Genomic DNA, 23,390 nt, shown 5'->3' with positions numbered 1-23,390 from the left:
AATAATAATAATAATAATAATAATAATAATAATAATAATAATAATAATAATAATAATAAGTTTTATTTATAAACCGCTATTCCAAATAGATCATAGCGGTGTACAAAAAAATTATATAACAGTACAAGAAAAATCTACAATTAAGATACACTGTATCTTCAGGCCAGCCCCTGATGACGTTGGGCCGGCCTGCTCTCTCCCTCAACGGCCTCCAGTCCATTTGCCTTGGTCCAGGCCTCGGAGGTGGAGAACTGCTGGACCTGATCCCATTCCCTACCACCACTCCCTTCTCCTTTTGTGTCGTGTATAAAATATAAAAGGGTTTGGGCCTAGTTGTGCTTATTAATATTCGATTCTAGCTTAGTATGTCTGTGCACAGAAGGCCAACTAAGGTAAGAGAACCCTGCTATCAACCATCTTTGCATGTCTAATAAACATCAAACTCAAGAGTTACCTATTAAATCAACATCCACAGCCAAGTAATAATAGTAGGCAAAAGCATAAAAATCCAAGTCCTTTACTTCATCTGTCTTGTGAATCTTTTGGTTGAGCAATTTTGCTATTTCATCAGAACATGATTCAAAGAGAGACTTTTCTAAAAGAGTAAAAAAAAAACAAAAACACCTGTAATAATTCAGTGTTATTGATGATATCCGGATTTATGAAATGTATCAAACAGCTTTGGAATATTGCTGAGTTGTAAACAGAATCATAACTACCGTAACAGAGCCATGCAATGATGAAATAAATTAAAAACAGGACTAAGGCACTGGGAGAAATGGAGCAGGTAGATTTTGTTTGTCACTGCTGCATGATCCTGAAAAAAAGGGTAACATCTAGAGTAGTGTATCAACAATATAATCTTACTAATTTTGTTATTTTAATTGTATTTATATTTCAAATGTATTTACCCTGGTATCCATATGTGTGAAGAGTGAACTTAAAATTTTATTTTTTTATTTTCAGCTTTTCTTCCAGATCTAAGGCTCTGCACATTTTAAATGCACAATACAATAAAAAAACAACTCTTAATACAAAAGTTAACAAACTAAATGTCTATTTAAAAACATATGTTAAAAACAAATTTAAAATAGCATTAAAAAGACACTAAAGATGCAGATTACACAAGAAACAATTGCCCTCCTAGCACACAAATGGTGCCTAGTGAGCCCCCAGGGAGAAAATTTCACAGTCGAGGCACCATCACAAAAAAGGTTCTTTACTGATTTCCATCTACCTTGCTGCCAATGGCAGAGACACTCAAAGAAGAACTTCAGATGTAAACCTCCATCCATGAAGCAAAAAGTCTTCCCAGAGAAATATTGGGGTCTTGTGTACATTGAGAAAGCTGGAAGGGCTGATGAATATTTCATGGCACCATGAAATCCACAACTATGGATTCAAGTACATCCATAGCTATAATTCTCAGAAAAGTGCTTTTGAAAAACCAGAAAACAAAAATCCACATGAGGCCAAAATGCCCTCAATTCTGGACTTGTGCAGAATAATGCACACAAACAGCCCAGCCTAGAGGAAGCAGAATTTGGGGAAGCGTATTCAATTTCTATGTTAAAGATTTGTCACCAGTTGTAAACTTCACAATTTTCACTGAGGCAAATGCATATTAACAAATGTAGAAATGACCAGATTACTATACCTGCCTTCTGCCCTTTAATTTTATACATTATCTTAGCATGTTCCCATTCACCCTGGAAGTCAGGTGATAAGCAGGTACTTGTTAGTACTTCCCCTTCTTTTACTGTAAGGATTGAGAAAAGATACTGAAAGATAGAACAAACTATGTGGAAATCCTAATTTGAAAAAAGTCACACATTTTCCCTCCCATTCCCATTCAATCTGCAATATAAATCTCAATGTATTTAAATACTGCCTCATCAGTTGAGCGTCCATTGTGTAAGGTGGGGTGGGGGGGGGGGAGAGGAAAGAGGCAATGCCTCCCATTTTGGCTTCTGACTACTCTTTGCATATACTGTAACACCTAACAGTGGCAATGTGTCCCTTGAAGAAATAAAGTCTCCACTTCTTACTTAGGGGCTTTCCACTGGGAGCATCCACACTTTGGAAACACTCCCAAGAGAGGTCTGTTCAGTAGCTTCTCTTTATTTTGCCACCAAAAAAGTTTATACAGTCTTACACTGTTTCCTGTTGTTTTGACACTTTGTTATTTGACAGTGCTTCCATTTTGTTCAGCAGATTGGTTTAAGACATATCAAGTCATAAAGGAGCAGTTCTAAACCAGCGGTGGTTCATTAGTTTTAGTTAATAATTATTTCATAAAGTAATTTTTTTTAAAAAAAAATCTACATTGCTCCAAATCTTTTGCTAACAAACATATACAAACAGAGAGATATATTAATATGTTCTATATGTTCTATTGTTTGGGTGGTTATCATGTATAGTTTTCATAATCTGAATATTTTTAAATGTGTTGTGACCTATTCTGAGTTGATGCATTAATGAATGTTAGAAACAGAAAAAACAAAAATCCCCATGCATGACTGAAGTTGTGTGTGTGTGTGTGTGTGTGTGTGTTTGTACTTACAGGCTTCTCCTTCAACTCCTCCTAAAATCTGTAGTCTTGCTGACCTTATGCCAAGTCCCAAATAACTAGAGAAAATGATAAAAGCAAGATCAAAACAATGCTCCATTCGCCCCAATGCATGACTTTAAAGGGGGTCTTTGGATCTATGTTGCTCCAGGAGGGATGGCTTGAATGCTGTCCTTGCACATCCCTGGACAAAGTGTGCTATAAGACAGGCAAATGTTCAAGCCATCCCTCCCAGAGCAACTTGGCTCCAAGAACCTGCCCACCCTATGCATAGGAGAAAATGGTGGCCTGGAATCAGCATCTTTCTCCCACCACCACCACCACTGAGTTTTTTCATTCTAAGCATCAAATAAAGTAGCCTGCCTCCATTGAAAAATTACACCATTTTGTAATAAAAAAGGCTTCTTAAAAGTCACTCTCATAAAATCTATTTTTTCTCTGAAATAAATACAGCAGTGCAAAAGGAGAAGAGGCATATTTAAATGAGGAAAAGGTTTGCATTCACTCTGAATATATATATTTTTAAATAGTTAACAAATGGACAGCATGCCCTCAAAGGGAAAATAAAAAATGCGAGGAACAAACAGCAAAAAGAGTGCATAGACCAAGCACAGTGGCCTTCTCAGATTTGAAAATTCTTGCCCTCAAAGTTGTAGCCTATAGCAGACAAAAATGCAGTATCTAGCTTGCTGTGTCTGATCAGCTGCAACCAAACTGTTGCCAGTAGTTCAGGTGAACAGTAGAGCTGATTCAGACTCCCATCCTCCCCTTTGGGTAAAAAGATGAGATGCAGAGCACAACCTTTGAGATCTGGCTTTTCAGAGTAGGGTAGCATTTGTTTATGTGCCTGATTTCTTATCAAATTAGGGAAGTGTGCATTGAATCCTGCATCCATACACAAACACCTTTAGCTACAGCAGGACAACAGTGTTAGGAGAGGGCCTGGAAACCTCATGGATTAAGGATATTGCTTCAAGGGACATCTGTTGTCTACATGGTTACCTCTCTTTTTCACAGGGATCCTGTACTGTTTCCTGCCCTAAAAGTCTTGCTTCTGGCCCACAAACTCCCCACTCCTTTTAGGTTTTTGTTTAGCAAGTCTTGATAAAATACTTTTAAAAATCCAAAACACAGGGGTAAAGTCAGAAATGCTAAAGCACGGAATGAACTGAGGCTTGCTATAGAGGTTAAGAACAATAAGAAGGGCTTTTTTTGGATATGTCCGCAGCAAAAGGAAGAAGAATGAAATGGTAGGGCCACTGCGTGGAGAAGATGGCAAAATGCTAACGGGAGACGGCAAAGGGGCAGAATTACTCAACACTGTCTTTGCCTCAGTCTTCTCAGAAAAGGCAAAGGGTGCTCAACCTGAGGATAATGGAGCAGAGGACAGACTAGGGGAATTTCAGCACAGAACAAGTAAAGAGATAGTACAGGAATATCTGGTTAATCTCAATGAATATAAGTCTCCAAGACCTGATGAACTACATCCAAGAGTTTTAAAGGAATTGGCAAATGTAATATCGGAGCCATTGGCAATAATCTTTGAGAACTCCTGGAGAACAGGTGAAGTCCCAGCAGACTGGAGGAGGGCAAACGTTGTCCCCATCTTCAAAAAGGGAAAAAAAAGATCCCAACAATTATCATCCAGTTAGTGTGACATCAGTACCAGGAAAGATCATTAAACAGAGAGTCTGTGATCATCTAGAAGGCAATTCTATAATCACAAAAAGTCATCACGTTTCAGAGAAAGAAGTCATGCCAGACAAATCTAATCTCTTTTTTTTGATAAAATTACCAGCTTGTTAGATGAAGGTAATGCTGTGGATATAGAATATCTTGATTTTAGTAAGGCCTTTGACAAGGTTCCCCATGACATTCCCACAGGGCTCTGTCCTGGGCCCAGTGCTATTCAACATCTTTATCAGTGACTTGGATGACAGAATTGGGGGCATACTTATCAAATTTGCAGATGACACCAAATTGGGAGGAATAGCTACTACCCCAAAGGACAGGATCAAAATTCAAAACGACCTGAATAGACTAGAAAGCTGGGCCAAAGCTAACAAAATGAAATTCAACACGGAGAAATGTAAGATACTGCACTTAGGGTGGAAAAATAAAATGCACAGATATAGGATGGGGGACACCTGGCTGAATGAAACTACGTGTGAAAGGGATCTGGGAGTTCAAGTAGACCACAAGTTGAACATGAGTCAACAGTGCGATGCGGCAGCTAAAAAGGCCAATGCAATTTTAGGCTGCATCAATAAAAGTATAGTGTCTAGATCAAGGGAGTAATAGTGTCACTCTATTCTGCTCTGGTCAGGCCCCACCTAGAATATTGTGTCCAGTTCTGGGCACCACAATTCAAAAAGGATGTGAAGAAACTGGAGCGTGTCCAAAGGAGGGCGACTAAAATGATGAAGGGTCTGGAAACAATGCCCTATGAGGAACGCCTTAGGGATGTTTAGCTGGAGAAAAGAAGATTAAGAGGTGATATGATAGCCTTGTTTAAATATTTGAAGGGAAGTCATATTGAGGAGGGAGCAAGCTTAGTTACTGCGGCTCCAGAGACTAGGACCCGGAACAATGGATGCAAGCTCCAGGAAAAGAGATTCCACCTCAACATTAGGAGGAACTTCCTGACAGTAAGGGCTGCTCGACTGTGGAACAAACTCCCTCGGAGTGTGGTGGAGTCTCCTTCCTTGGAGGTCTTTAAACAGAGGCTGGATGGCCATCTGTTTAGGATGTTTGATTGAGAGTTCCTGCATGGCAGGGGGTTGGACTGGACGACCCTTGAGGTCTCTTCCAACTCTTTGATTCTGATTCTATGATTCTATGACTATGCACACACACACACACACACACACACACACACTGGGTTCTACCAATTTCAATTTTGTTCCCAAGTTAACTACTCTACACTTTAACAGTAATTTATTTAATTCTCTCCCAGTTAGTAGTACACGGTTTCTCTTCAACTCCCTAACCCCATTTGTTTAGATTGAGAGTCTACTCTGAGGGAATTCTGCAATTTTCAAGTATCAGCTAGAACAAATTGTTGTTGTGTGCCTCCAAGTCATTTGCAACATATACAAGTCTAAGGCAAATCTGACAGAGGGTTTTCTTGGCAATATTTTCTCAGAGGTATTTTCCCCTTTGCTTTCCTCTAAGGCTGAGAGAATGTGACTTGCCCAAAGTTAGGTTTCTATGACCAAGAGCCATTTCTAACCTCAGTCTCCCATAGTCTAATACTCAAACCATTACACCAGGCATACTGATGTATGCATACTAGACACTTTTTATAAATAGTAAATCATTCCTATACCGACTTAGTTTTGTTTTAAAATGCACTAACCTATATGAATACAGTTGGTATGTGGAGTTAAACATCTGAAAAGAAATGATGTGACTAGCAGAGGTGTTCTCTAGAGTGGTCTGTAAAGAGAAAAAAACACTTGTTTTGATCCATGTCAGATGTAATACAGCCGCTTACTTTATCAGCATTGTGACACTGTATAATAGAGACCATTTGAATGAGATACAGATTTTGCAGAATTCATGTCCCATCTGTTTCTACACTCTTTAAAAGATTTAATCTTTTGTTTTTGCAATACTATGAAACTGCACCTAAAGATTACGATAGCCACTGATGCAACAGGATTGATCCATGTTACTGCAGCAACACAATCTTCTGGGTCAGTAATGCATATCATAATTTTCTGTCATGATGCTAGAACACTTTGTGTATTCTGTTCTACACTGACTAAATTCCTAGGTAAAATTCTTTTTAAAGTGTTCAATTAAAAACAAACAAACCTGCTGCCATGAACTGGCCTCTAACTTTCTTTTTCTTGAGACTACATTCTGAATGTACAGTCGACCCTCCTTATCTGCAGATTTTTTATCCATAGATTCAAGCATCCATGGTTTGAAAATAATAATAAAAAAGCATAAATTCAAAATAGCAAACCTTGCTTTTCCATTTTATATAAGAGACACCATTTTTTTGAGCATCCACGGATTTTGTTATCCTGGAACCAAAACCCAGCAGATAACAAGGGCCCACTGTACAATCAAACTGGAGTGTTTGGTTGCCAAAATCAAATTGGAAACAAATCAGTGGTAAACAAGAAAAGGCAAAATGTCTTGCAGTTCATCACAACTGCTTTGATGAAAGCAACCTGTATTCTTGTTACCTTGGTGCTTGGGGGGAATGTGATCTGAGTTGATCCACCTCCTAATTCCAGCATTCCTATACCTTTCTTTCCTGGAGAATTCAAACTATCTGAAATTAAGGTTTGTTAAAACAAAATTAATGGAAATCTTAACTAAATCTACATATTTTTGACAAACATCCTTAAATTCAAAACATTCATAGTTTCCCAACTCAGTGGGCCAGAGTTATAATTCACTTTTATTCGTGGGCTCATGAACACAGATAATTGGAAAAAAGAAGCAGACACAGTATTTCCCATACAATCTTCACGGAGGAGTAGGCAACTTGTGGCTTTCTAGATACTGCTGCATTGAAATTCTCATCATACCTCACCACTGTTTATGCTGGATAGGGCTGATGGAAGCTGTACCCAACACCTGGAAGTTGACACTGACTGTCCCTAACCTAGAAAAAAATGATCATAAAACTAAAAGACTAAGCAGTTAATAGATATCTTTTTTATTGATAAACACACACAAACCCAAATACTTTCTTGGGCATATCCACTGTGTATATTTAAGCTCACCCCAGTAGGGATAAGAGTAGCATCCTGTGGAACCTCATCCTGTTTAACTTTATTCGTATTCCTGGAGTAAATATTAGAAATATATATTTGCATTACAAGGACATAGCATGTGTGTAGCTGTTATATTTATCTGTAGTTGCCTAAACAGATTTTAAATACTCCGAGATTTTAAAATCAGACTCTCTCTTGAAATTTTACCCAAGCCTATAGTGGTATCAATCCTATATATGCTTACTTGTTGGAAAGATAGCACTTACTTACAGATAACTACAGATGGTGCTGTGAGTGCTGAAGTTTATAAAGCACATTTCAATTTGGACATTTCAGAAGGATCACAACGTGGAATATATAACAGATTACAACTTATTTAGGCACATACCTGTTAATAAATTGACAGTAATCCATGCAGAAATTCCTGGTTTAAAAAAATTGGAGAGATTCAAGAAAGAGGAAAACAAAACAAAAAATATTTGCAGTTTACATGTGCCTATATGAGAGATTCAGGCTATTCCAAAGACCAGGGCTTTGAGGTTTGCAGGAGATCATTTCTTGAAGGTCTGCCACCTCCAGAGGTAAGTTTGATGACAATGTTAAAGACACTGTTGGCAGCTTGTAGAATTCCCTTCTGAGGGAAGATAGGCTGCCTCCTTCATGCTGTCCTTCCACCAGCCAGCAAAGAACTTTCCATTCAGACAGCTGTCTATCAGCTGTTTGCCTAATGTAGACACATGGGAGCTTTTAATCTTTCAATTCTATTTACTGAAATTAAGGAGACTTGATACTACTTTGACATAATTTGTGCTTGAAACACATTAACTGTGTATAATTTATTGTGTTTTTATATAGCTAGTGATGCATGTGAAGAATCCTGCTCTCATGTATTCATGGCCTTAGTGCAGTGGTTCCCAACCTGTAGGTCGGGACCCCTTTGGGGGTCGAATGACCCTTTCACAGGGGTCACTTAAGACCATTGTAAAACATTGTATTTGCATGTAGCAATGAGAATAATGTTATGGTTGGGGGTCACCACAATATGAGAAACTGTATTAAAGGGTCGCGGCATTAGGACAGTTGGGAACCACTGCCTTAGTGGATCTACAGCAGGAGTGGACAACTGTGGAAGCATGGCGGTTACATTAGCCCCTCAGGAGACGTTGGAGTGCTGGAGCTGTCCACCATGTCTGCTCCCTCAAAATAAGGTTTTTAAAAAATTTATTATTATTTTGCTCCTACTAGGAGAGTATGGATACATTTTCACCATGTTTGGGAAACTTCCTGACTTATTTAGCCCATGGAGGTTACAAATATGATGGAAATGTTTGTTTTGCCCTAGGGAACATGGGACGGGGTGTTATCAGTACACTGATGACACCCAGCTATATTTCTCCATGTCTCGGTCTACAGCTCTGACTACAGATAGCATCTCTCCTCTCAATGAATGTCTTAAAGCAGTAATGGACTAGATGAGGAAAAACAGACTAAAACCGAATCCAGACAAAACGGAGGTACCGTATTTTCCGGAGTATAAGACGACCCCCAACTTTTCCAGTTAAAATATAGAGTTTGGGATATACTTGCCATATAAGACTATCCCCCTTCCAACACACACCAAATAAAAATTGAAAAAAACATCAGATTTGATTTCAATATAGTAATTTTAATTCAAATACTTATGACATGCAGGTACTTAGCAGGAAAACTTGTTGTATACAAAGCCTGCTTGGATTGGTCAGCTCTCCCTGCCTGCCCAGCCCTCCCTGTCTTCAAGACTATCAGAGCGGTAGCACAAACACAGCTCTTTTTTCCATACCCCAAGCGTCCGGGATGCCTGCAGCTTGCTCTGCCCTTCACTCACACCTTCCTGGTGAGGCGCCCCCTCACCTTGTCATTGGGACCGTGTTATGTCACTTCTTTCCACGAATGCTAGTGAGTGGATTTTCTTCTACCGTACTTGTACAGCACCACCCTTTCTGCTTTCATATGGTTACCACATATAGCAGAGATGCGGCTGCAGCCGTTTTTGAGCTTCCCCCGCAGATTCGCCAGTCCTCCTTGGAAGTTTCAGCACCTGCCCTATAAGATGACACCCAGCGTATAACCCAAGATTTTCCTGGGTTAAAAAGTAGTCTTAGACGCCAGAAAATACAGTACTCACAGTAGGGGCCTCTAAACCAGGTACTGTGATACAATCACCACTCCTAGACAGGGGTCACACTCCCCTCAAAGGACTGTGTTTGCAGTCTGGGAATACTCCTAGATTTGTTGCTCCAGATGACAAATCAGGTAACTGCAATGGTCAGGAGTGCTTGTTATTACCTTTGGCTGAGAAGCCAACTGTGTCGTTTCATGGAATTGGGGGACCTGGAGACTATGTTACGTGCGCTGGTAACCTCACGACTCAATTTCTGCAATGCGCTCTACATGGGGCTAGCCTTGTGCTTAGTTTGGAAACTTCAATTAGTTCAGAACATGGCAGCCAGGTTGGTGACTGGTAAAACCAGAAGCAATCATATAACACCTATTTTAAAATCGCTTCACTAGCTGCCCATTGGTTTCCGGAAGCAGTACAAGGTGTTGGTTATTATCTTTAATGCCCTAAACGGCTTGGCTCCAACCTATCTTCGGGACCACCTTCTTCCATATAATCCACCTCATGTACTCAGGTCCTCTGGGAGGAATTTATTATAGTCTAAAAAAACTAGGTTGGCTGCAATCACCCAGAGAACCTTTTCCTCAACCACTCCCAGATTATGGAAAGGCCTGCCAGAGAAGATCCATCATATTACAAGCTCAGACAGCTTTAAAAAGGCTGTCAAGACAGATATTTTCTGGCAGGCCTTTCTTGAATCGCTAACCTGGCCACCAACTGAACTATCTCTGTGATTCCGCTGTAGCCCCAGTCGCTCGCTTTTATTTATTTTAATGTATATTTTAATAACTAATTGTTTAATTGATGTTTTAGGGGTGGGTTTGAATTATTGGAATATATCGTTTTGTTTTTGTTTTTGTTTTTGTTTTTTTTTACTGTAAGCCACCCCAATTGTCATGGATAGAGAGGCGGGATATAAATAAAGTTATTATTATTATTATTATAATTTATCAAGCTGCAAAGTCTGGAGCTCAAGACACCAGAGGCTGCTTGAATCATATCCTGCTCTAATTGAAAATTCTTCCAGTTGGAATTCAAGGGAGAAACTCCGTGAATATATTTTTAACCATGATGTGCATCTGGATAGACTGGTTATTAATAATTCGAAATTTTCCAAATGGTTTAGATTATATAAATTGGACCATCAGATGGCTGTTTACCTAGGGAATCTTACATTTCTAAAGCTTAGACAGGCTTTTACAGCTCTTCGCTTTCAAACAATGCCCTCAGCCATGATTGACGGTAGATATTCACATACATCTAAGGATTCCCGTTTATGTATGTGTGGAGCCCCAGAAATCGAGGATTTGCCTCATTATTTGTTCTCTTGCTCACTATATACTGGTCCAAGAACTAAATTTATGGGATCTATTCTGTCCAATTTACAGTCTAATACCATTTCTGAAAAGATTTTTTATCTCTTGTCTGATATTGATTCTAAGGTAACTTATAAGGTTTCATTGTTTGCTTCAGCAGCAAACAAAATTGGGGCAAGGGTAATAGCAGACATTGCAGTTGATTGTCAGGGGGATGACTTTATCTAAACTTTGAAGCTGTTTTTGTTTTTTTAAAATGTTTTTAATGATTCTTAGGTGGATGATCTTACCCAAACCTTGAAGTGGTTTTTTTCTTTTAAAGTTGTTTTATTTAATTGACTGGAAGTATATTATGTAATAAATCTGGATGCTATTTGATGGAATATTTTATAATTCTGAATTGCTGTTATTGGTTTTATATCTTATCATGCGAATGGCCTTTGGCTTAAGCATTAATAAAGATTGATTATTATTATTATTATTATTATTTGGGGACATTTGGGAGCAAAATATTTTTCTTTTTTTAATGGAAAACTTAGGAGGCCCAGAGAGCCCCCAAACATGGTGGAAATGCCCTCGATTCCCTAAAAAGTGCATTTGGGAACATTTTGGAACAATTTTTTCCCCCCAAAACAATTTTTTTTTTTTGGCAAAGATCTTTTTGCATTTTTTCTTATCCCAGGGGGGCTGCATGAATCCTGTAGGCTGCACTTTGCCCACCCCTGGTCTTAAACAAGGGTGTACACATTGACACACAACTGATATTTGTACAAGGAAATTCTTATGCATTAAACTATGCTAGGAAACGGCTTAAATAAAGCACAATGTAAACAGAAGACATATCTCCAGGATGTTGCTTCACTTTACTTTCCCTACATACAATTGGCTGAGTGTTGATAGTTAGATTACAGAAGGTGGGTACGAATTGGCAAGAAAACACCAGATTATCTAAAATGTATGCTCACATTACATAAACCCACCTCAGGAAAAGTAGTGATTTTTAAAACAAAATCATATTTCCACCCCAGGGAGATTTGGGACAATTTTGCCACATTTTTAACCCTCCCCGGGCCAAGCTAGGTCCAAAACAGGCCTTTTAAAATGGTTGACACTTCTTGTTTTCAAAGGCCTCTCTGTACACTCATTAGGCAGGAAATGGCGGAGAAAGGTTGGCTTATCTTACTCTGTTACCTAAGTGAACTATGTTACAAAGTGAACAGAGTCACATCAGCAACAAACACTACACTTGTCTCAGAATGAAAACAACTGTATGAAGCCACTGACAAACAAGTTGACCCTACCTTCATCTGTCCCGTCCATTATGGAGACACTATCATCCCTTACCAAGAATGGAGACTCTTGAAAAATACCTTTCACCTAAGTGTAAAACAAGATTCGTATTAAAACCTATTTAAAGCAGAACTGTCCTCCACTGTCCCATAAAAGAAGATGTCCAATTGCAGCTAGGTTCTGACTTTTGCAAAGATCCTTAGCTCTATGATGCTCTTCCTTATTTTGAAATGCAGATAAACAGTAGTCATTTACATGCAGCCGCCCCAGCGAAATGGAAGTATCTTTCAGGGGGGAAATGTTGTTTGTTCCTGTGTTTCTGTCTTATGGTGACCCTATCACATTTGTTCAGAGGTTTGCCATTGCCTTCCCCTGAGGCTGAGAGCATGTGACTTGCCCAAGGTCACCCAATGGGTTTCATGGCTATGCTGAGGAATCAAACTCTGGTCTCATAGTCCAACACTCAAACTACTATTCCAGACTGCCTGTCTCAGGAAAAAATAACCAAGCCCAAATTGGCAGCAATGTTGACAAGATATATATATATATATATATATATATATATATATATATATATATTTGATGGCAATGATTTTTCTGTCTTTACAAAGCTATAAATCCACAGAATGTTGCTTCACATGACTCCTCAAGTGCTTATCTGGATTGGAAAATATAAGATAGAAGAAACAAGCCATAGCACACTGAACAGCCAGCTAGGCCAGTGATCGATGATGGTGAACCTAAGGCTATGAATGTTGCCACCTAGATATTTCTTCGCAGTTGCTGACCAAATTCCTGCTGTTAGATTCTAATTTGCTTTGGTATTGCATCTGACAGGCTGATTCATCCCTCTTATTACAGTGGTTCCCAAAATCTGGTCCTCCAGATGTTTTGGACTTCAGCTCCTGACTGTTGTCCAAGGTGGCCGTGGCTTCTGGGAAATGGAAGTCCAAAACACCTAGAGGACCAAAGTTTGGGAGTCTTTACTCTATTAGAACAGAAGGACCCAGGGTAAAGTGTGTACATGTGTGACAGAGTGAGACAGAGAAGAGGAGATGTACTTGCCTCATGTATAGCCTCATGTGCTGCTTCTAGTCCCTAAAATGACTTTTAGATCTTTACATTTGTGCTAAAGTATCATGCAGATATATTCAAATGCATCTGAGAGTGCCTAATAATCTAGCTATTGTGAACCATCAATCTCATTGGAAGTAACCCAGAAGATCATATGAATCACAAGACTAGGGCAGCTAGAAAACTGCTTCAGTTATGAAGATTTCTTTGTTATATATGAGCAAAAGCCAGCATCTTTGGTTAGTCTACCATTATTCAGGATGATAGCAGATAGGCATTAGTACATGAGTATAGTATAGAATTGTAGTTTCATTACAGTGTATCAAGCTATCTGATATGGGGAGCAGGCAATTATTTTTCCCCCAGCATACCAAGGACTAGCACTATATTTGTGTCCATTGGCTACAATTATTTTATTATTTCCTGGGACTCAGAGACTTGTACTGGTCATCAGACCTACATTTTGAGTAATACTCTAAATACTAATAATGCAATGTATGAAGGCACAGTGAAGATTATAATGCAGGAGGTATTAGAACTGCAATTGTGATGGTCAAGGGGGTAATACTTTATGCAATTAAACAGGAGAAGAGATGAGACGCTGTTTGAAACTTTTCTCCTTTTCCAGAGTGCTCTCTGCCCATCAGATTATATCTGATGGGCAGGTGTTTTTTGTTAACAACATATTGTTTCAAAATAAAACATCTAGAACTCATGATTTATTTATAGATGAAGATGAATTGTAAATCTGGTGGGCAAGCTGCATGAAGTTGACCTCACACACTTTTGCCCACTTGGGTACTTTATTCAGTACCAATATAAACAGTGTCGACTTTTTTAGTGTAAGAGCTGTTCAACAGTGGAACAGATTGCCTTGGAATATGGTGGACTCTCCATTTTTCAAGGGCTTTAAACAGAGGTCGATGGGCATCTTTCAGGAGTGCTGTGTATTTCTGTATGGCAGGGATTGAATGTCCCTTTCCAACCCTGGCATTCCACGATTCAATAGAGAGAGTGGTTGTGGTCTGCAGGATTCAGTGCTTTCATTAGAAGACCCTTCTGCTTGGGGCAGGATTTTAAGGGATGGTCACAGGTACAGAATAGGAATGATGCTGAATCCCCATTCAGACTCACCTCCCTATCAGAGCTGAAGGGGATTTTAAGAATGAAACCAGAAGTTCCAGAGTCAGAGATTCTTGGGGACTTCAACATCCATACCAGGGCCACCTTGTCTGCAAGACACTATGGTCATGATGATAAACATGGGACTATCTCAGGGTCTCTTGGGTCATTGACACAATACACAATGCAGGCCATGCCTTCTATTTGATCTTTGGACTAGGGTGTGAAGAATGGCATCTGAAATGGGATGGTGGATTACTAAATTCCTATCACAGCCAGATCACCTCCTGGTGAAATCTGGACCCACAATCCACTTGCCACTATAGAGATGTGGAGGAGAAATCAAGATGGTCTACTACCTGAAGATTTAGTGGAGATTAAAGATTAATTCCACAGTGCTCTGGAAGATTTACAAGGTGACAGAGCTGGCAATTACATAAAGGCCCCAGTTCTAACAAGGTGTTAGTTTGACCTTCAGAACAATAAAGGGCCCATAAGTGAAGGACTGCCTCCTCCCATAAGAACCTGCCTGGAATTTAAAATCCTTAATGGAGGCACATAGTGAGCCAGTATGGTGTAGTGGTTTAAGTGTTCAAATATGACTCTGGAGACCATGGTTCAAATCCCTGCTCAGCCATGCAAACCCATTGAGTGATTCTGAGCAAGTAACACACTTTCAGCCTTGGAGGAAAGCAAAGTCAAACCTTCTCTTAACAAATTCTACCAAAAACCCCATGATTGGGTCGCCATAAATTGGAAACAACTTGAAGGCAAACAAAAACGGAGGCACTGTTGTGTGTGTGCCATCACCAAAAGCCTAGGTTGGTGAATTTAAGATGCAAGTATTTTTTTGCAGCAGCACCTTGGTTGTGGATCCTCCTCTCAAGAGAAATTTAAATTGACTCCATCTGTACTGAGTTTCTGGCAGGCAGCCATATTTGCATGATTCTGCATGGCCCTTAGTCCTTAAAGCCAGGTTTGGCTTTAGGGGCTGTTGCAATTATGTGCTTTTTGGAACTGGGATTTAAAAATTATCATCTGTTTATAGAGAATATTTTTATTTGAAGGTTTACAATGGACTCCTGGTTAGCTGAGAGGCAAGAAAAATAAATAATTTTAGTAATATATAGATAAATAATAAATGGTGAGATGAGATGCTATTGACATGATCGCTCTTGTGTGCCCTAATGTGAAGGATGGATGATGCCTTCATTTTTAGGGGAGCTAGGGTTGATGGGGCAGGTTGGGTGATGACTAGAGTTACATGTCATAAATCTTTCTGAATATCTAATATCAGTTAAAGTAAATGACCACGAGAACCATATGGCAGTGACAACACTGAAGATGAGGAATCCACAGACCCCTGCTGCGATATGTTTGCAAGGTACTTTCAACACAAAAATCCTTCAAATACATGCCAGCATGGACACCACAACTGACAGAAGTTGAAATCTGAAGCTGGGTTTTTTAGGTCAGCTTCTGATGCCTGAAGATGTAGATAAGATATTTGAAGGGTGTGCTGGACTGTACATTCTCTCAATATTTCGTCTTTATGGCTAATTCAGGCTTGTCAAGGGAATTGATCAGATGGGTCTACTATATGGTGAACATGTGGTTGTAGAAAGGGTAGGTACTTGAGGATTTGAAGCAACTGCAGTGGAGCATGTGATTCTCAATGAATCTACAATGGACACCTCTTTAACAACTATCTGCATGTTGCCAATACAGTCAACCCCCCCCCCCCCCCCCCCCCGAGAAGAAAAAACATGAGACCTGAAGTCTCCTTGTCTCCAATGGCAGTGCGGCTGCATGCATGTGCTGTCATTGAGAACAAGGAGAGAAAGAGGGGTTTAAACACTACTGATTCTTCTTATTACCACATACTTTCAAAACCAGCCCTGTAGGCTGCTCTACTTCACCCTCATATAGTCACCATACATCAGTTTAGGACCCCTGACTCCTGACTCCCGATGTGCTCCCTCCCCCTCGTCAGCATCGTTGAGCTGGCATGAGATGTGGTTTTATTGCTGTAATTTGTGTTTATATGTTTTGTATTTTGATGTTTTTTTATATTGTATATGTATATGTTGTTAACCGCTTTGATTTTTAGAAAAGTGGTATATAAATAAATAAATAAATTATTATTATTATTATTATTATTATTATTATTCATTGCTTCACTGAGATGGAAGTACAAACAGAAATATTCTAAATGTCATCAGAATTCGTAACTCCAAAACTCTGGATGGGATATACTTATTATGTCTTTTAAAATCAGAATGCATTTCGAATACAGTTTCCATTTGTATTTTATTGTCCTTCTGTAGTCAACATTTATTTATTAGCTAATGGTAAATACTGATGTTAGATAATGTCAACAAAACTGGCAGCTACAGAAGTTGCATAAATTATATAATTAAGAAGACAAGAAAAATAAAGGAAGTACCTTATCCAACAGTTTCTGTGCCTTTTCTCCCGGCAATAGCCTTAAACCAGCTGTTGCTTTAAGAACCAAAGGGGTAGACTGCCACAACTCCATAGGGACATCAGATTTAGCAGCTGTCAATAGCTCATTTATTCCTTCAGCACACTGGAGAGACAAAAAAGCACAGCACTTTTATTTTAGTACTCAACAGAAGAACACTTTGGGCAGAGGTGGATGCACATTAATATTGAAATCTTGATGTTTAGCATAGCATTTACCATTTCCAGTCAACTAGGAAGAAGGAACATGACATGACAGAATACTGCATTTGTAATCTATCATCATCTCCAAGTAGAAGTACTTATTGTACCTGAACCTATTCAGGCAACTATTGAATAGGCACCTAAATAGTACCTCTTCAGGTACTATTCTGGCCTTCTAGGTGTTCTGAACGATAGCTCTCACAATCTGTTATCACTGGTTATGCCAACTGATGCTCATGTCTGTTACAGGTGAAAGCATCTGGAGGAACAAAGGTTCTCTTATCCTTGAGGTAGCAGTTGATGGAAAGAAACTTCACCTAAGACCCTGAAGAGCCATGACTGAGGTTGGATGGCCATCTGTCGGGGATGCTTTGATTGTGATTTCCTGCATGGCAGGGGGTTGGACTGGATGGCCCTTGTGGTCTCTTCCAACTCTACAATTCTATGATTCTATGACTGGTCAGAACACACAATGCTATGATAGGTAAGCCAATAGCAATATATGGCAGTACCTAAATTCCTATTCACCCACCTTTCTCTTTTTGCCAATGGTCCAGACGTCATCCTAAGACTAAATTCCAATTTCTACCCCTCTTCTGATAATTTTAAAAAGTATGGATGACCTCCAAAATACAGCCTACACCTTTTGTCAATAACTCCACATACTTCCAATACTAAGGACATTTCAAGACTGAGTAGCTGCCAGAGAAATCCAATATTTTGGCAGGCTATGTTCCTGTTGGATGTGTGGGAAACACAATAGTGCTTATTTTGGTGCGACAGATAGCTACATTTTATGTCTAATATGCACTCATATCAGAACCTAAATATACTAAAGGCACCAGATCCCAGCTGATCTTGGAAGCTAAGCATGATCAGCCTTGTTTAGTACTTGGATGGAAGACTCCCAATGAATACCAGGTGCTATAGGATGTATTTCAGAGGAAGGGACTGGCAAAACCACTTCTGAGTATTTCTTGCCTAAGAAAACCTTCTGAAATGCATACAATCACTGTAAAGGGTGAAACAGACCAGCATAAAAAGCTGGCTTCTAGACGGCTTGGGGACATGGTGACAAAACAATGCACACCCCTAAGATGCCCAGAAGCCAGCTTCAAGTTGCTCAGCTGCCTGGATGTGGGCTGGCTTCTGGGCACTCTGGCAGCAAGGCATTTACATGCTACATGCTGCCGGAGCACCTTAAAGCGGGCTTCTTGCCACGGCAGGGTGGAAAATCCACCTTTTTCCTGGCGCAAAATGACTGTTTGAGGCTGTGGTGTGCTGTGTTCACACAACTCTGTAGTGACATCTTGGGAACTATAAAAACTTCTACATCACAGTATAACATTACTATAATATCATACATAACTATGGCTGCATCCACACTGCAGAAATAATCCAGACTGGCTCAGTGCTATGGAATTCTGGGAACTGTAGTTTGTTGTGGCACCAGAGCTTTGCTACCATTCCCAGAATTCCATAGCATTGAGCTGTAGTGTTTAAAGTGGTGTCAAACCCGATTATTTCTGCAGTGTGGTTGAAGCATAAGTGTTGGCAAAATTAGCTCTCTACAAGCCTTTCAAACTGTAAGACTCCATCATCTTATAGAAGTAACTATTATTTAACAGAACATAATACATGCTAATTCTATCATCTGGAAAATTGTCAGTAAAAAGCATGGCACAATCCTACACATAATTACTGAGAAATAATTCTCACAATATTCAAAAAGACTTACTTTCAGGTAAGTGAACACAGGACTATGGTTTACATTGGCGGGTTACAAACTGCCATGAGGACGTCCCAGTTTGAAAAAAAGGACGTCTCTTCTAGACGCCCCTTACCCTATCATGGACTCAGTCCGTACAAAATGGCGGCACCCTGTTCATATAGGTACCGCCATTTTGACGTAGCGGACGCCCTGCGTCCGCATGTGGTGCACCAGAAGTGATGCCGCGAGTGCGCCCTTTGGCACTCGCAGCGCCTCTTCCGGGGCCTGAGAAGGAGCGCGATTTCCGTGCTCCTTCTCTGCAGCGACTGGGAGCCGCGCCGTTTAAAGGCTGCGGTTCCCGGACGCTGCAAGTGGAGGCAGAGCCAGACCACTGCTTCTCAGCGGTCTGTAACACGCCATTGATTAACGTAAAGAGCATAGAAAATGAGAATCATCCTCCTGGACAGTAAACCTCAAATTACCTTATCAACATCATCAGCATATGAAGAGAGTCCTGGCTTTATTGCTTTGAATGTGGCATGGATTAGTCTAGGAATTTCTGTTAAAAAAGGATACAAACAATTATTAAAGCAATGGTATAAAATTAATCTATACACAATCTAGTGATTTCCAAATCTTCGATTCCTGCAGTGTGCAGCATGAATTATCTTTGCAATGAACTTAGAAAATGCCACATTCAATAGTCATATAACTTTTCCTTAACTGAAGAGATCAGCAGAAAATTTAGAGGACTTTGTATTTTCCTGATGAAAACCAGGAAAGGCAAAACATGGAGTATTTTGTTGTTACGTGGTGGAAAGTAATCTACCACTTATAGAGACCTTATGAATGTGTGACTTCAACAGCCCTACTCAGGTCTTGAAAATTCAGAGCCATGGCCTTATTGATTGAGGGGCCATTCACATTACCATTTACACCGGTTTTGAAATTGATTCTTCCATGTGAAGTTCATATTGGGCCCGATTCTGTCACAATCCATGTCGAGGCTTTCACAAGGAAATGCCCCTTACCCCGGGGTATCCAGAATCGGGCTAAAATCTGTCTTTTCTCAAAAGACCCGGGTTCCGCGAAATATGAACTTGCCCTCGATCATGTTCAGGGCAAATTCAGGGAGGGAGTAAGGTCAGAGGGTGGGCAGAGGTCAGAGCATTCCCTCCCCTCATTGGAGGGGAGGGGGAGGAGGAAAGAGCCAAAGGAAAAAGGGGAATCTGGAGGAAAGGGTGACAGGAGGCTAAAAGAGGAAATCAGGGTGACTTTTGGGGGGTGCAGGGGGGTGTCAGGGGGGGGGGGGGGGGGGAGTGGAGAAAGTGATGGAAGAGGAGGAGGAGGAAGAGGAGGAGGAGGAGGGAGCAGCCCTGGGAAGAAGGGAGCCATGGAGGGCATCCTATATTGGAGCAGGAGGAGGAGGATGAAGGAGCCAGGGCAGCTCAGAGGGAGATGAGGGTTGGAAGGAAGGAGGAGGAGGAGGATTGCCCAGGGAAATAGGGCTGTGGGGCCAAGCTGGGAGATGTAGGGAAATGGATGCAGCAGAAGCAGCCTCTTTTGACAATTTATGCGCATGATTTTTTTGGCTGCTTGCTTGTTCTACTTTCATTTTCTCTTGCTCCTGGATTATTATTATTATTATTTGTGTTATATGCGGATGCTACAGTCAGAATGCCTGTGCTGCATTTCCCTTTTATTCCCAATTGATTCAATGGGTCAGTTGGAACTGACAGGTCACTCTCTCTCAGCCTCAGTGGAAGGCAATGGCAAAGCTCCTCTAGCAGGAGGAAAAGGGTCAGTTCAGGTCAGGTCACAGGCAGGGCACCAAAGGAGCTCCCATCAGGCACCTTCCCCCCTTTTTTATTATTTAAAATTATTTTTGACAATTATGTGCATGTTTTTTTTTCTTGAGACAGATATATAGATAGATAGAACATGGCTAGCTGCTTGTTCACTTTCCCTTCTATTTGCTGGCTTCCAGCAAAGGGGAAATGTTGCAAAGGGCTAGACTTTTTTTCCTTTGCGAATCAATGCTATAATTCAAATGTTACATTTGTTGCTCTTATCAATTAGGCAACTGGCAAAACGATACATGCTTTTGCTACTGTCTCTTCAGGGCTAGCCCTGAACTGCTTTTAAAAGCCAAAAAGAATGCATGGCAATCACATCCTTTTCTGGCATTTCCGAGGTGAGGAATTTATTATTATTATTATTATTATTATTATTATTATTATTACATGTGCAAGAGGCATTCTGGGGTGGCAAGGAGCTGGGGATACAGGATGCATTAGCTTGCATTTTGGGGTTGAAAATGGGGCCAAGGGCAGATCATAACCTGCACTGACCCAAATGCCCCCCCCATGCACACACAAAAAGAGGTTTTAAATTTTGATGTGCACACTTTGGGGCATTTTGTGCATGGCTCTTTTAAAAAAAGGAGGGAGGGAATCACACTTCTGATGCCCCTGCAAACGTCACCTATGATGATTGCTTGATTGACAGCAGGCGCCTTCAAGTTAAACCCGATAAGGCATTCGGGTTAAAATGCCCCTCAAATCTAGTGGGCACTTGCTAACGGAGAGATTTGGGGGAGGGGCATCCGGATCTACCCAGTTCCACCCACGTTAAATGGGCCAGTGGGAATGCGGCCTGAGTCTACCTACCTGTGTTGAGCTCTTCCTTTTTTCCTACTGCCTTCCACTTTACCAAGCATTTTTTTTCCCCAGTGAGTCACGTCATGCTATAATAACTCCAAAGTACAACAGCCTCTGTTGAGTCATTCTGACATTAAGCATGAGAGTTCAAACTTGATTTTCTCTGGGACCAATTTATACCCCTTTTTGGAGGTCCATTGTATGTATAGATCTCTTCTCCAATACCATATTTCAAAGAATTCATTTTCTTCCTGTCATCTTTCTTCAACATTCAGCTTTCCTAACTATACATAGAAACTGGAAACACTACAACATCGATGATCCTTACTTTGGTGCTTAATTATACATCTTTGTACTTGAGGATCATATCTAGTTCCTTCATAGCTCTTGACAACAATCTCTATTTTGACTGATGCATGATCCAAGGCATAGCTCCATCAGCCTCTTGTCCTGAGTATACAGTCAACCCTTTGTATTCATGGATTTTACTTCCATGGAGTCAACCACGCATGGCTTGAAAATATTTTTACAAATATAAAAATCCCAAAAGCAAACTTTGAGTTTGCCATTTTCTTATAAGGGACAATATTTTAATTTGTTGTGGCATATAATAAAACTCGAGCATCCACAGATTTTGGGATTCACATGGGGTCCTGGAACCAAATCTCAGCAGATACCAAGGGTCCACTGTAGTTTACAATATCAGGACAATCAAATGCTGTGGTACTCCCCCCCCCCCTTTTTTTAGAGCAGCCCATAGACAGTGTTACATGATCTACACAGTCAAAGGCCTTATTCTACAAAGCACGGACTTTGCTTTCTGAAATATAGGTTCTGCTTCAAAAGCTTCTCCTTTCAAGGAATCAGTCATTCTTTTCTTTTGTACAGCTGTTCAGTAAATTCTATAGGGATATTCTTTATATCGTATTTAGTCATTAAGATTGAAGTCATTAAGGCTTCTCGGCCTTTTGGCTAAGATCAAGTGAAGATTGATGTAGTGTACTTCTTTAGCTTTATTCTGATTTCTGATATTAGCAGTTCATGATCTGTGGCACAGTCTGTCCCTGGTCTTGTTTTTGCAGAGAGAATGGAACTTCTCCGTCTTCAGCTTCCAATTATTTGATATCTGTATTCAATGTCCAGTGAAGTCCACTAATACAGCCATCTGGTTGGTTACCTGCAGAGTGTGTTTGCAGTAAATGAACTGTTGGCCTCACAAAATTCTATAATGTGCTTGCCTGCTTCATTTCTTGACCATAGACCAAATTCTCTAACAATGTTTAGTTCTACTGTGTTCCTGCCATTGAATTTCAGTCACCTGTCATTATCACTGTGTCCTGGTGTGATGATTGATCTATTTTTTCCTGGGTGTCTGCACAGAATGTTCTTCCTCTTCAAGCCCTTGTAGTAGGAGTATAAAATTGAATCCCTGTTTTTTTGAATAGTTTTCCTTGTAGTCTTATTGATATTATTTTATCAGATTTTGTGTTTTATCCTTTGAGTGTTTTTGCTATACCAAGCCTTATTGTTCATGACACTTACTATCTTCTTAGATCATTATTTAGTGGTGTAGAACACCACATGGGGATTAGTGGGAGATACAAATTTATTTATCTCATCTATATTCTGGATGGATCAGAGTAGAACCAAACTTTACATTTGGCTGGGTATGGTACAGAAAGTACAATTCTCTTTATTTGTTCTCTTTATACTCCCATCATTGTTTATTCATGCTGGACCTTAGTGGAATGAAAGGTATGGCTTGACACAAATGTTCAAAAAAATTTCCCAATCGAACCTTACATTACCTCCAGGAAATATAACTACTAGAATCATAGATGTTTATCACACTATGCTCTTAAAGAGCTACTATTCCAGTGTGACTCCTCTAGCAGCCTCCTGTTGCATGCTGGGATTGGCAGTTTTAAGGAGCTGAACTTCTCTGCCTGAGAATTCTAAATACCCCTCCTTAAAACTGCCAATCCCAGCATGCAACAGGAGGCAGCTAGAGGAGTCACACTGGAATAGTACCTATTTAAGAGCTTGTCTGATAAACACCATAGAAT

At 40.1% G+C, this 23,390-nt stretch overlaps 1 protein-coding gene across 1 annotated transcript in view; it reads right to left on the bottom strand.

Annotated features, from left to right (window-relative positions):
• The window catches only part of LOC121921217 (ectonucleoside triphosphate diphosphohydrolase 6-like), a 57,154-nt gene that overhangs the window by 3,921 nt on the left and 29,843 nt on the right, over positions 1–23,390 (bottom strand). Inside the window, exons 3-11 of the mRNA XM_042449005.1 lie at positions 19,147–19,223; positions 16,712–16,855; positions 12,081–12,156; positions 7,690–7,729; positions 6,769–6,853; positions 5,928–6,007; positions 2,564–2,628; positions 1,658–1,759; positions 455–595 (exon numbers count right to left, since the gene is read on the bottom strand). Of these exons, the coding sequence (XP_042304939.1) occupies positions 455–595; positions 1,658–1,759; positions 2,564–2,628; positions 5,928–6,007; positions 6,769–6,853; positions 7,690–7,729; positions 12,081–12,156; positions 16,712–16,855; positions 19,147–19,223 (810 nt within the window). The remainder of the gene's footprint in view (positions 1–454; positions 596–1,657; positions 1,760–2,563; positions 2,629–5,927; positions 6,008–6,768; positions 6,854–7,689; positions 7,730–12,080; positions 12,157–16,711; positions 16,856–19,146; positions 19,224–23,390) is intronic.

The sequence above is a fragment of the Sceloporus undulatus genome, chromosome 1, assembly GCF_019175285.1.
Source record: "Sceloporus undulatus isolate JIND9_A2432 ecotype Alabama chromosome 1, SceUnd_v1.1, whole genome shotgun sequence".
Classification (NCBI taxonomy): domain Eukaryota; kingdom Metazoa; phylum Chordata; class Lepidosauria; order Squamata; family Phrynosomatidae; genus Sceloporus; species Sceloporus undulatus.
The sequence above is the reverse complement of the archived record's forward strand: the minus strand, read 5'-3'. Positions and strand labels throughout refer to the sequence as shown.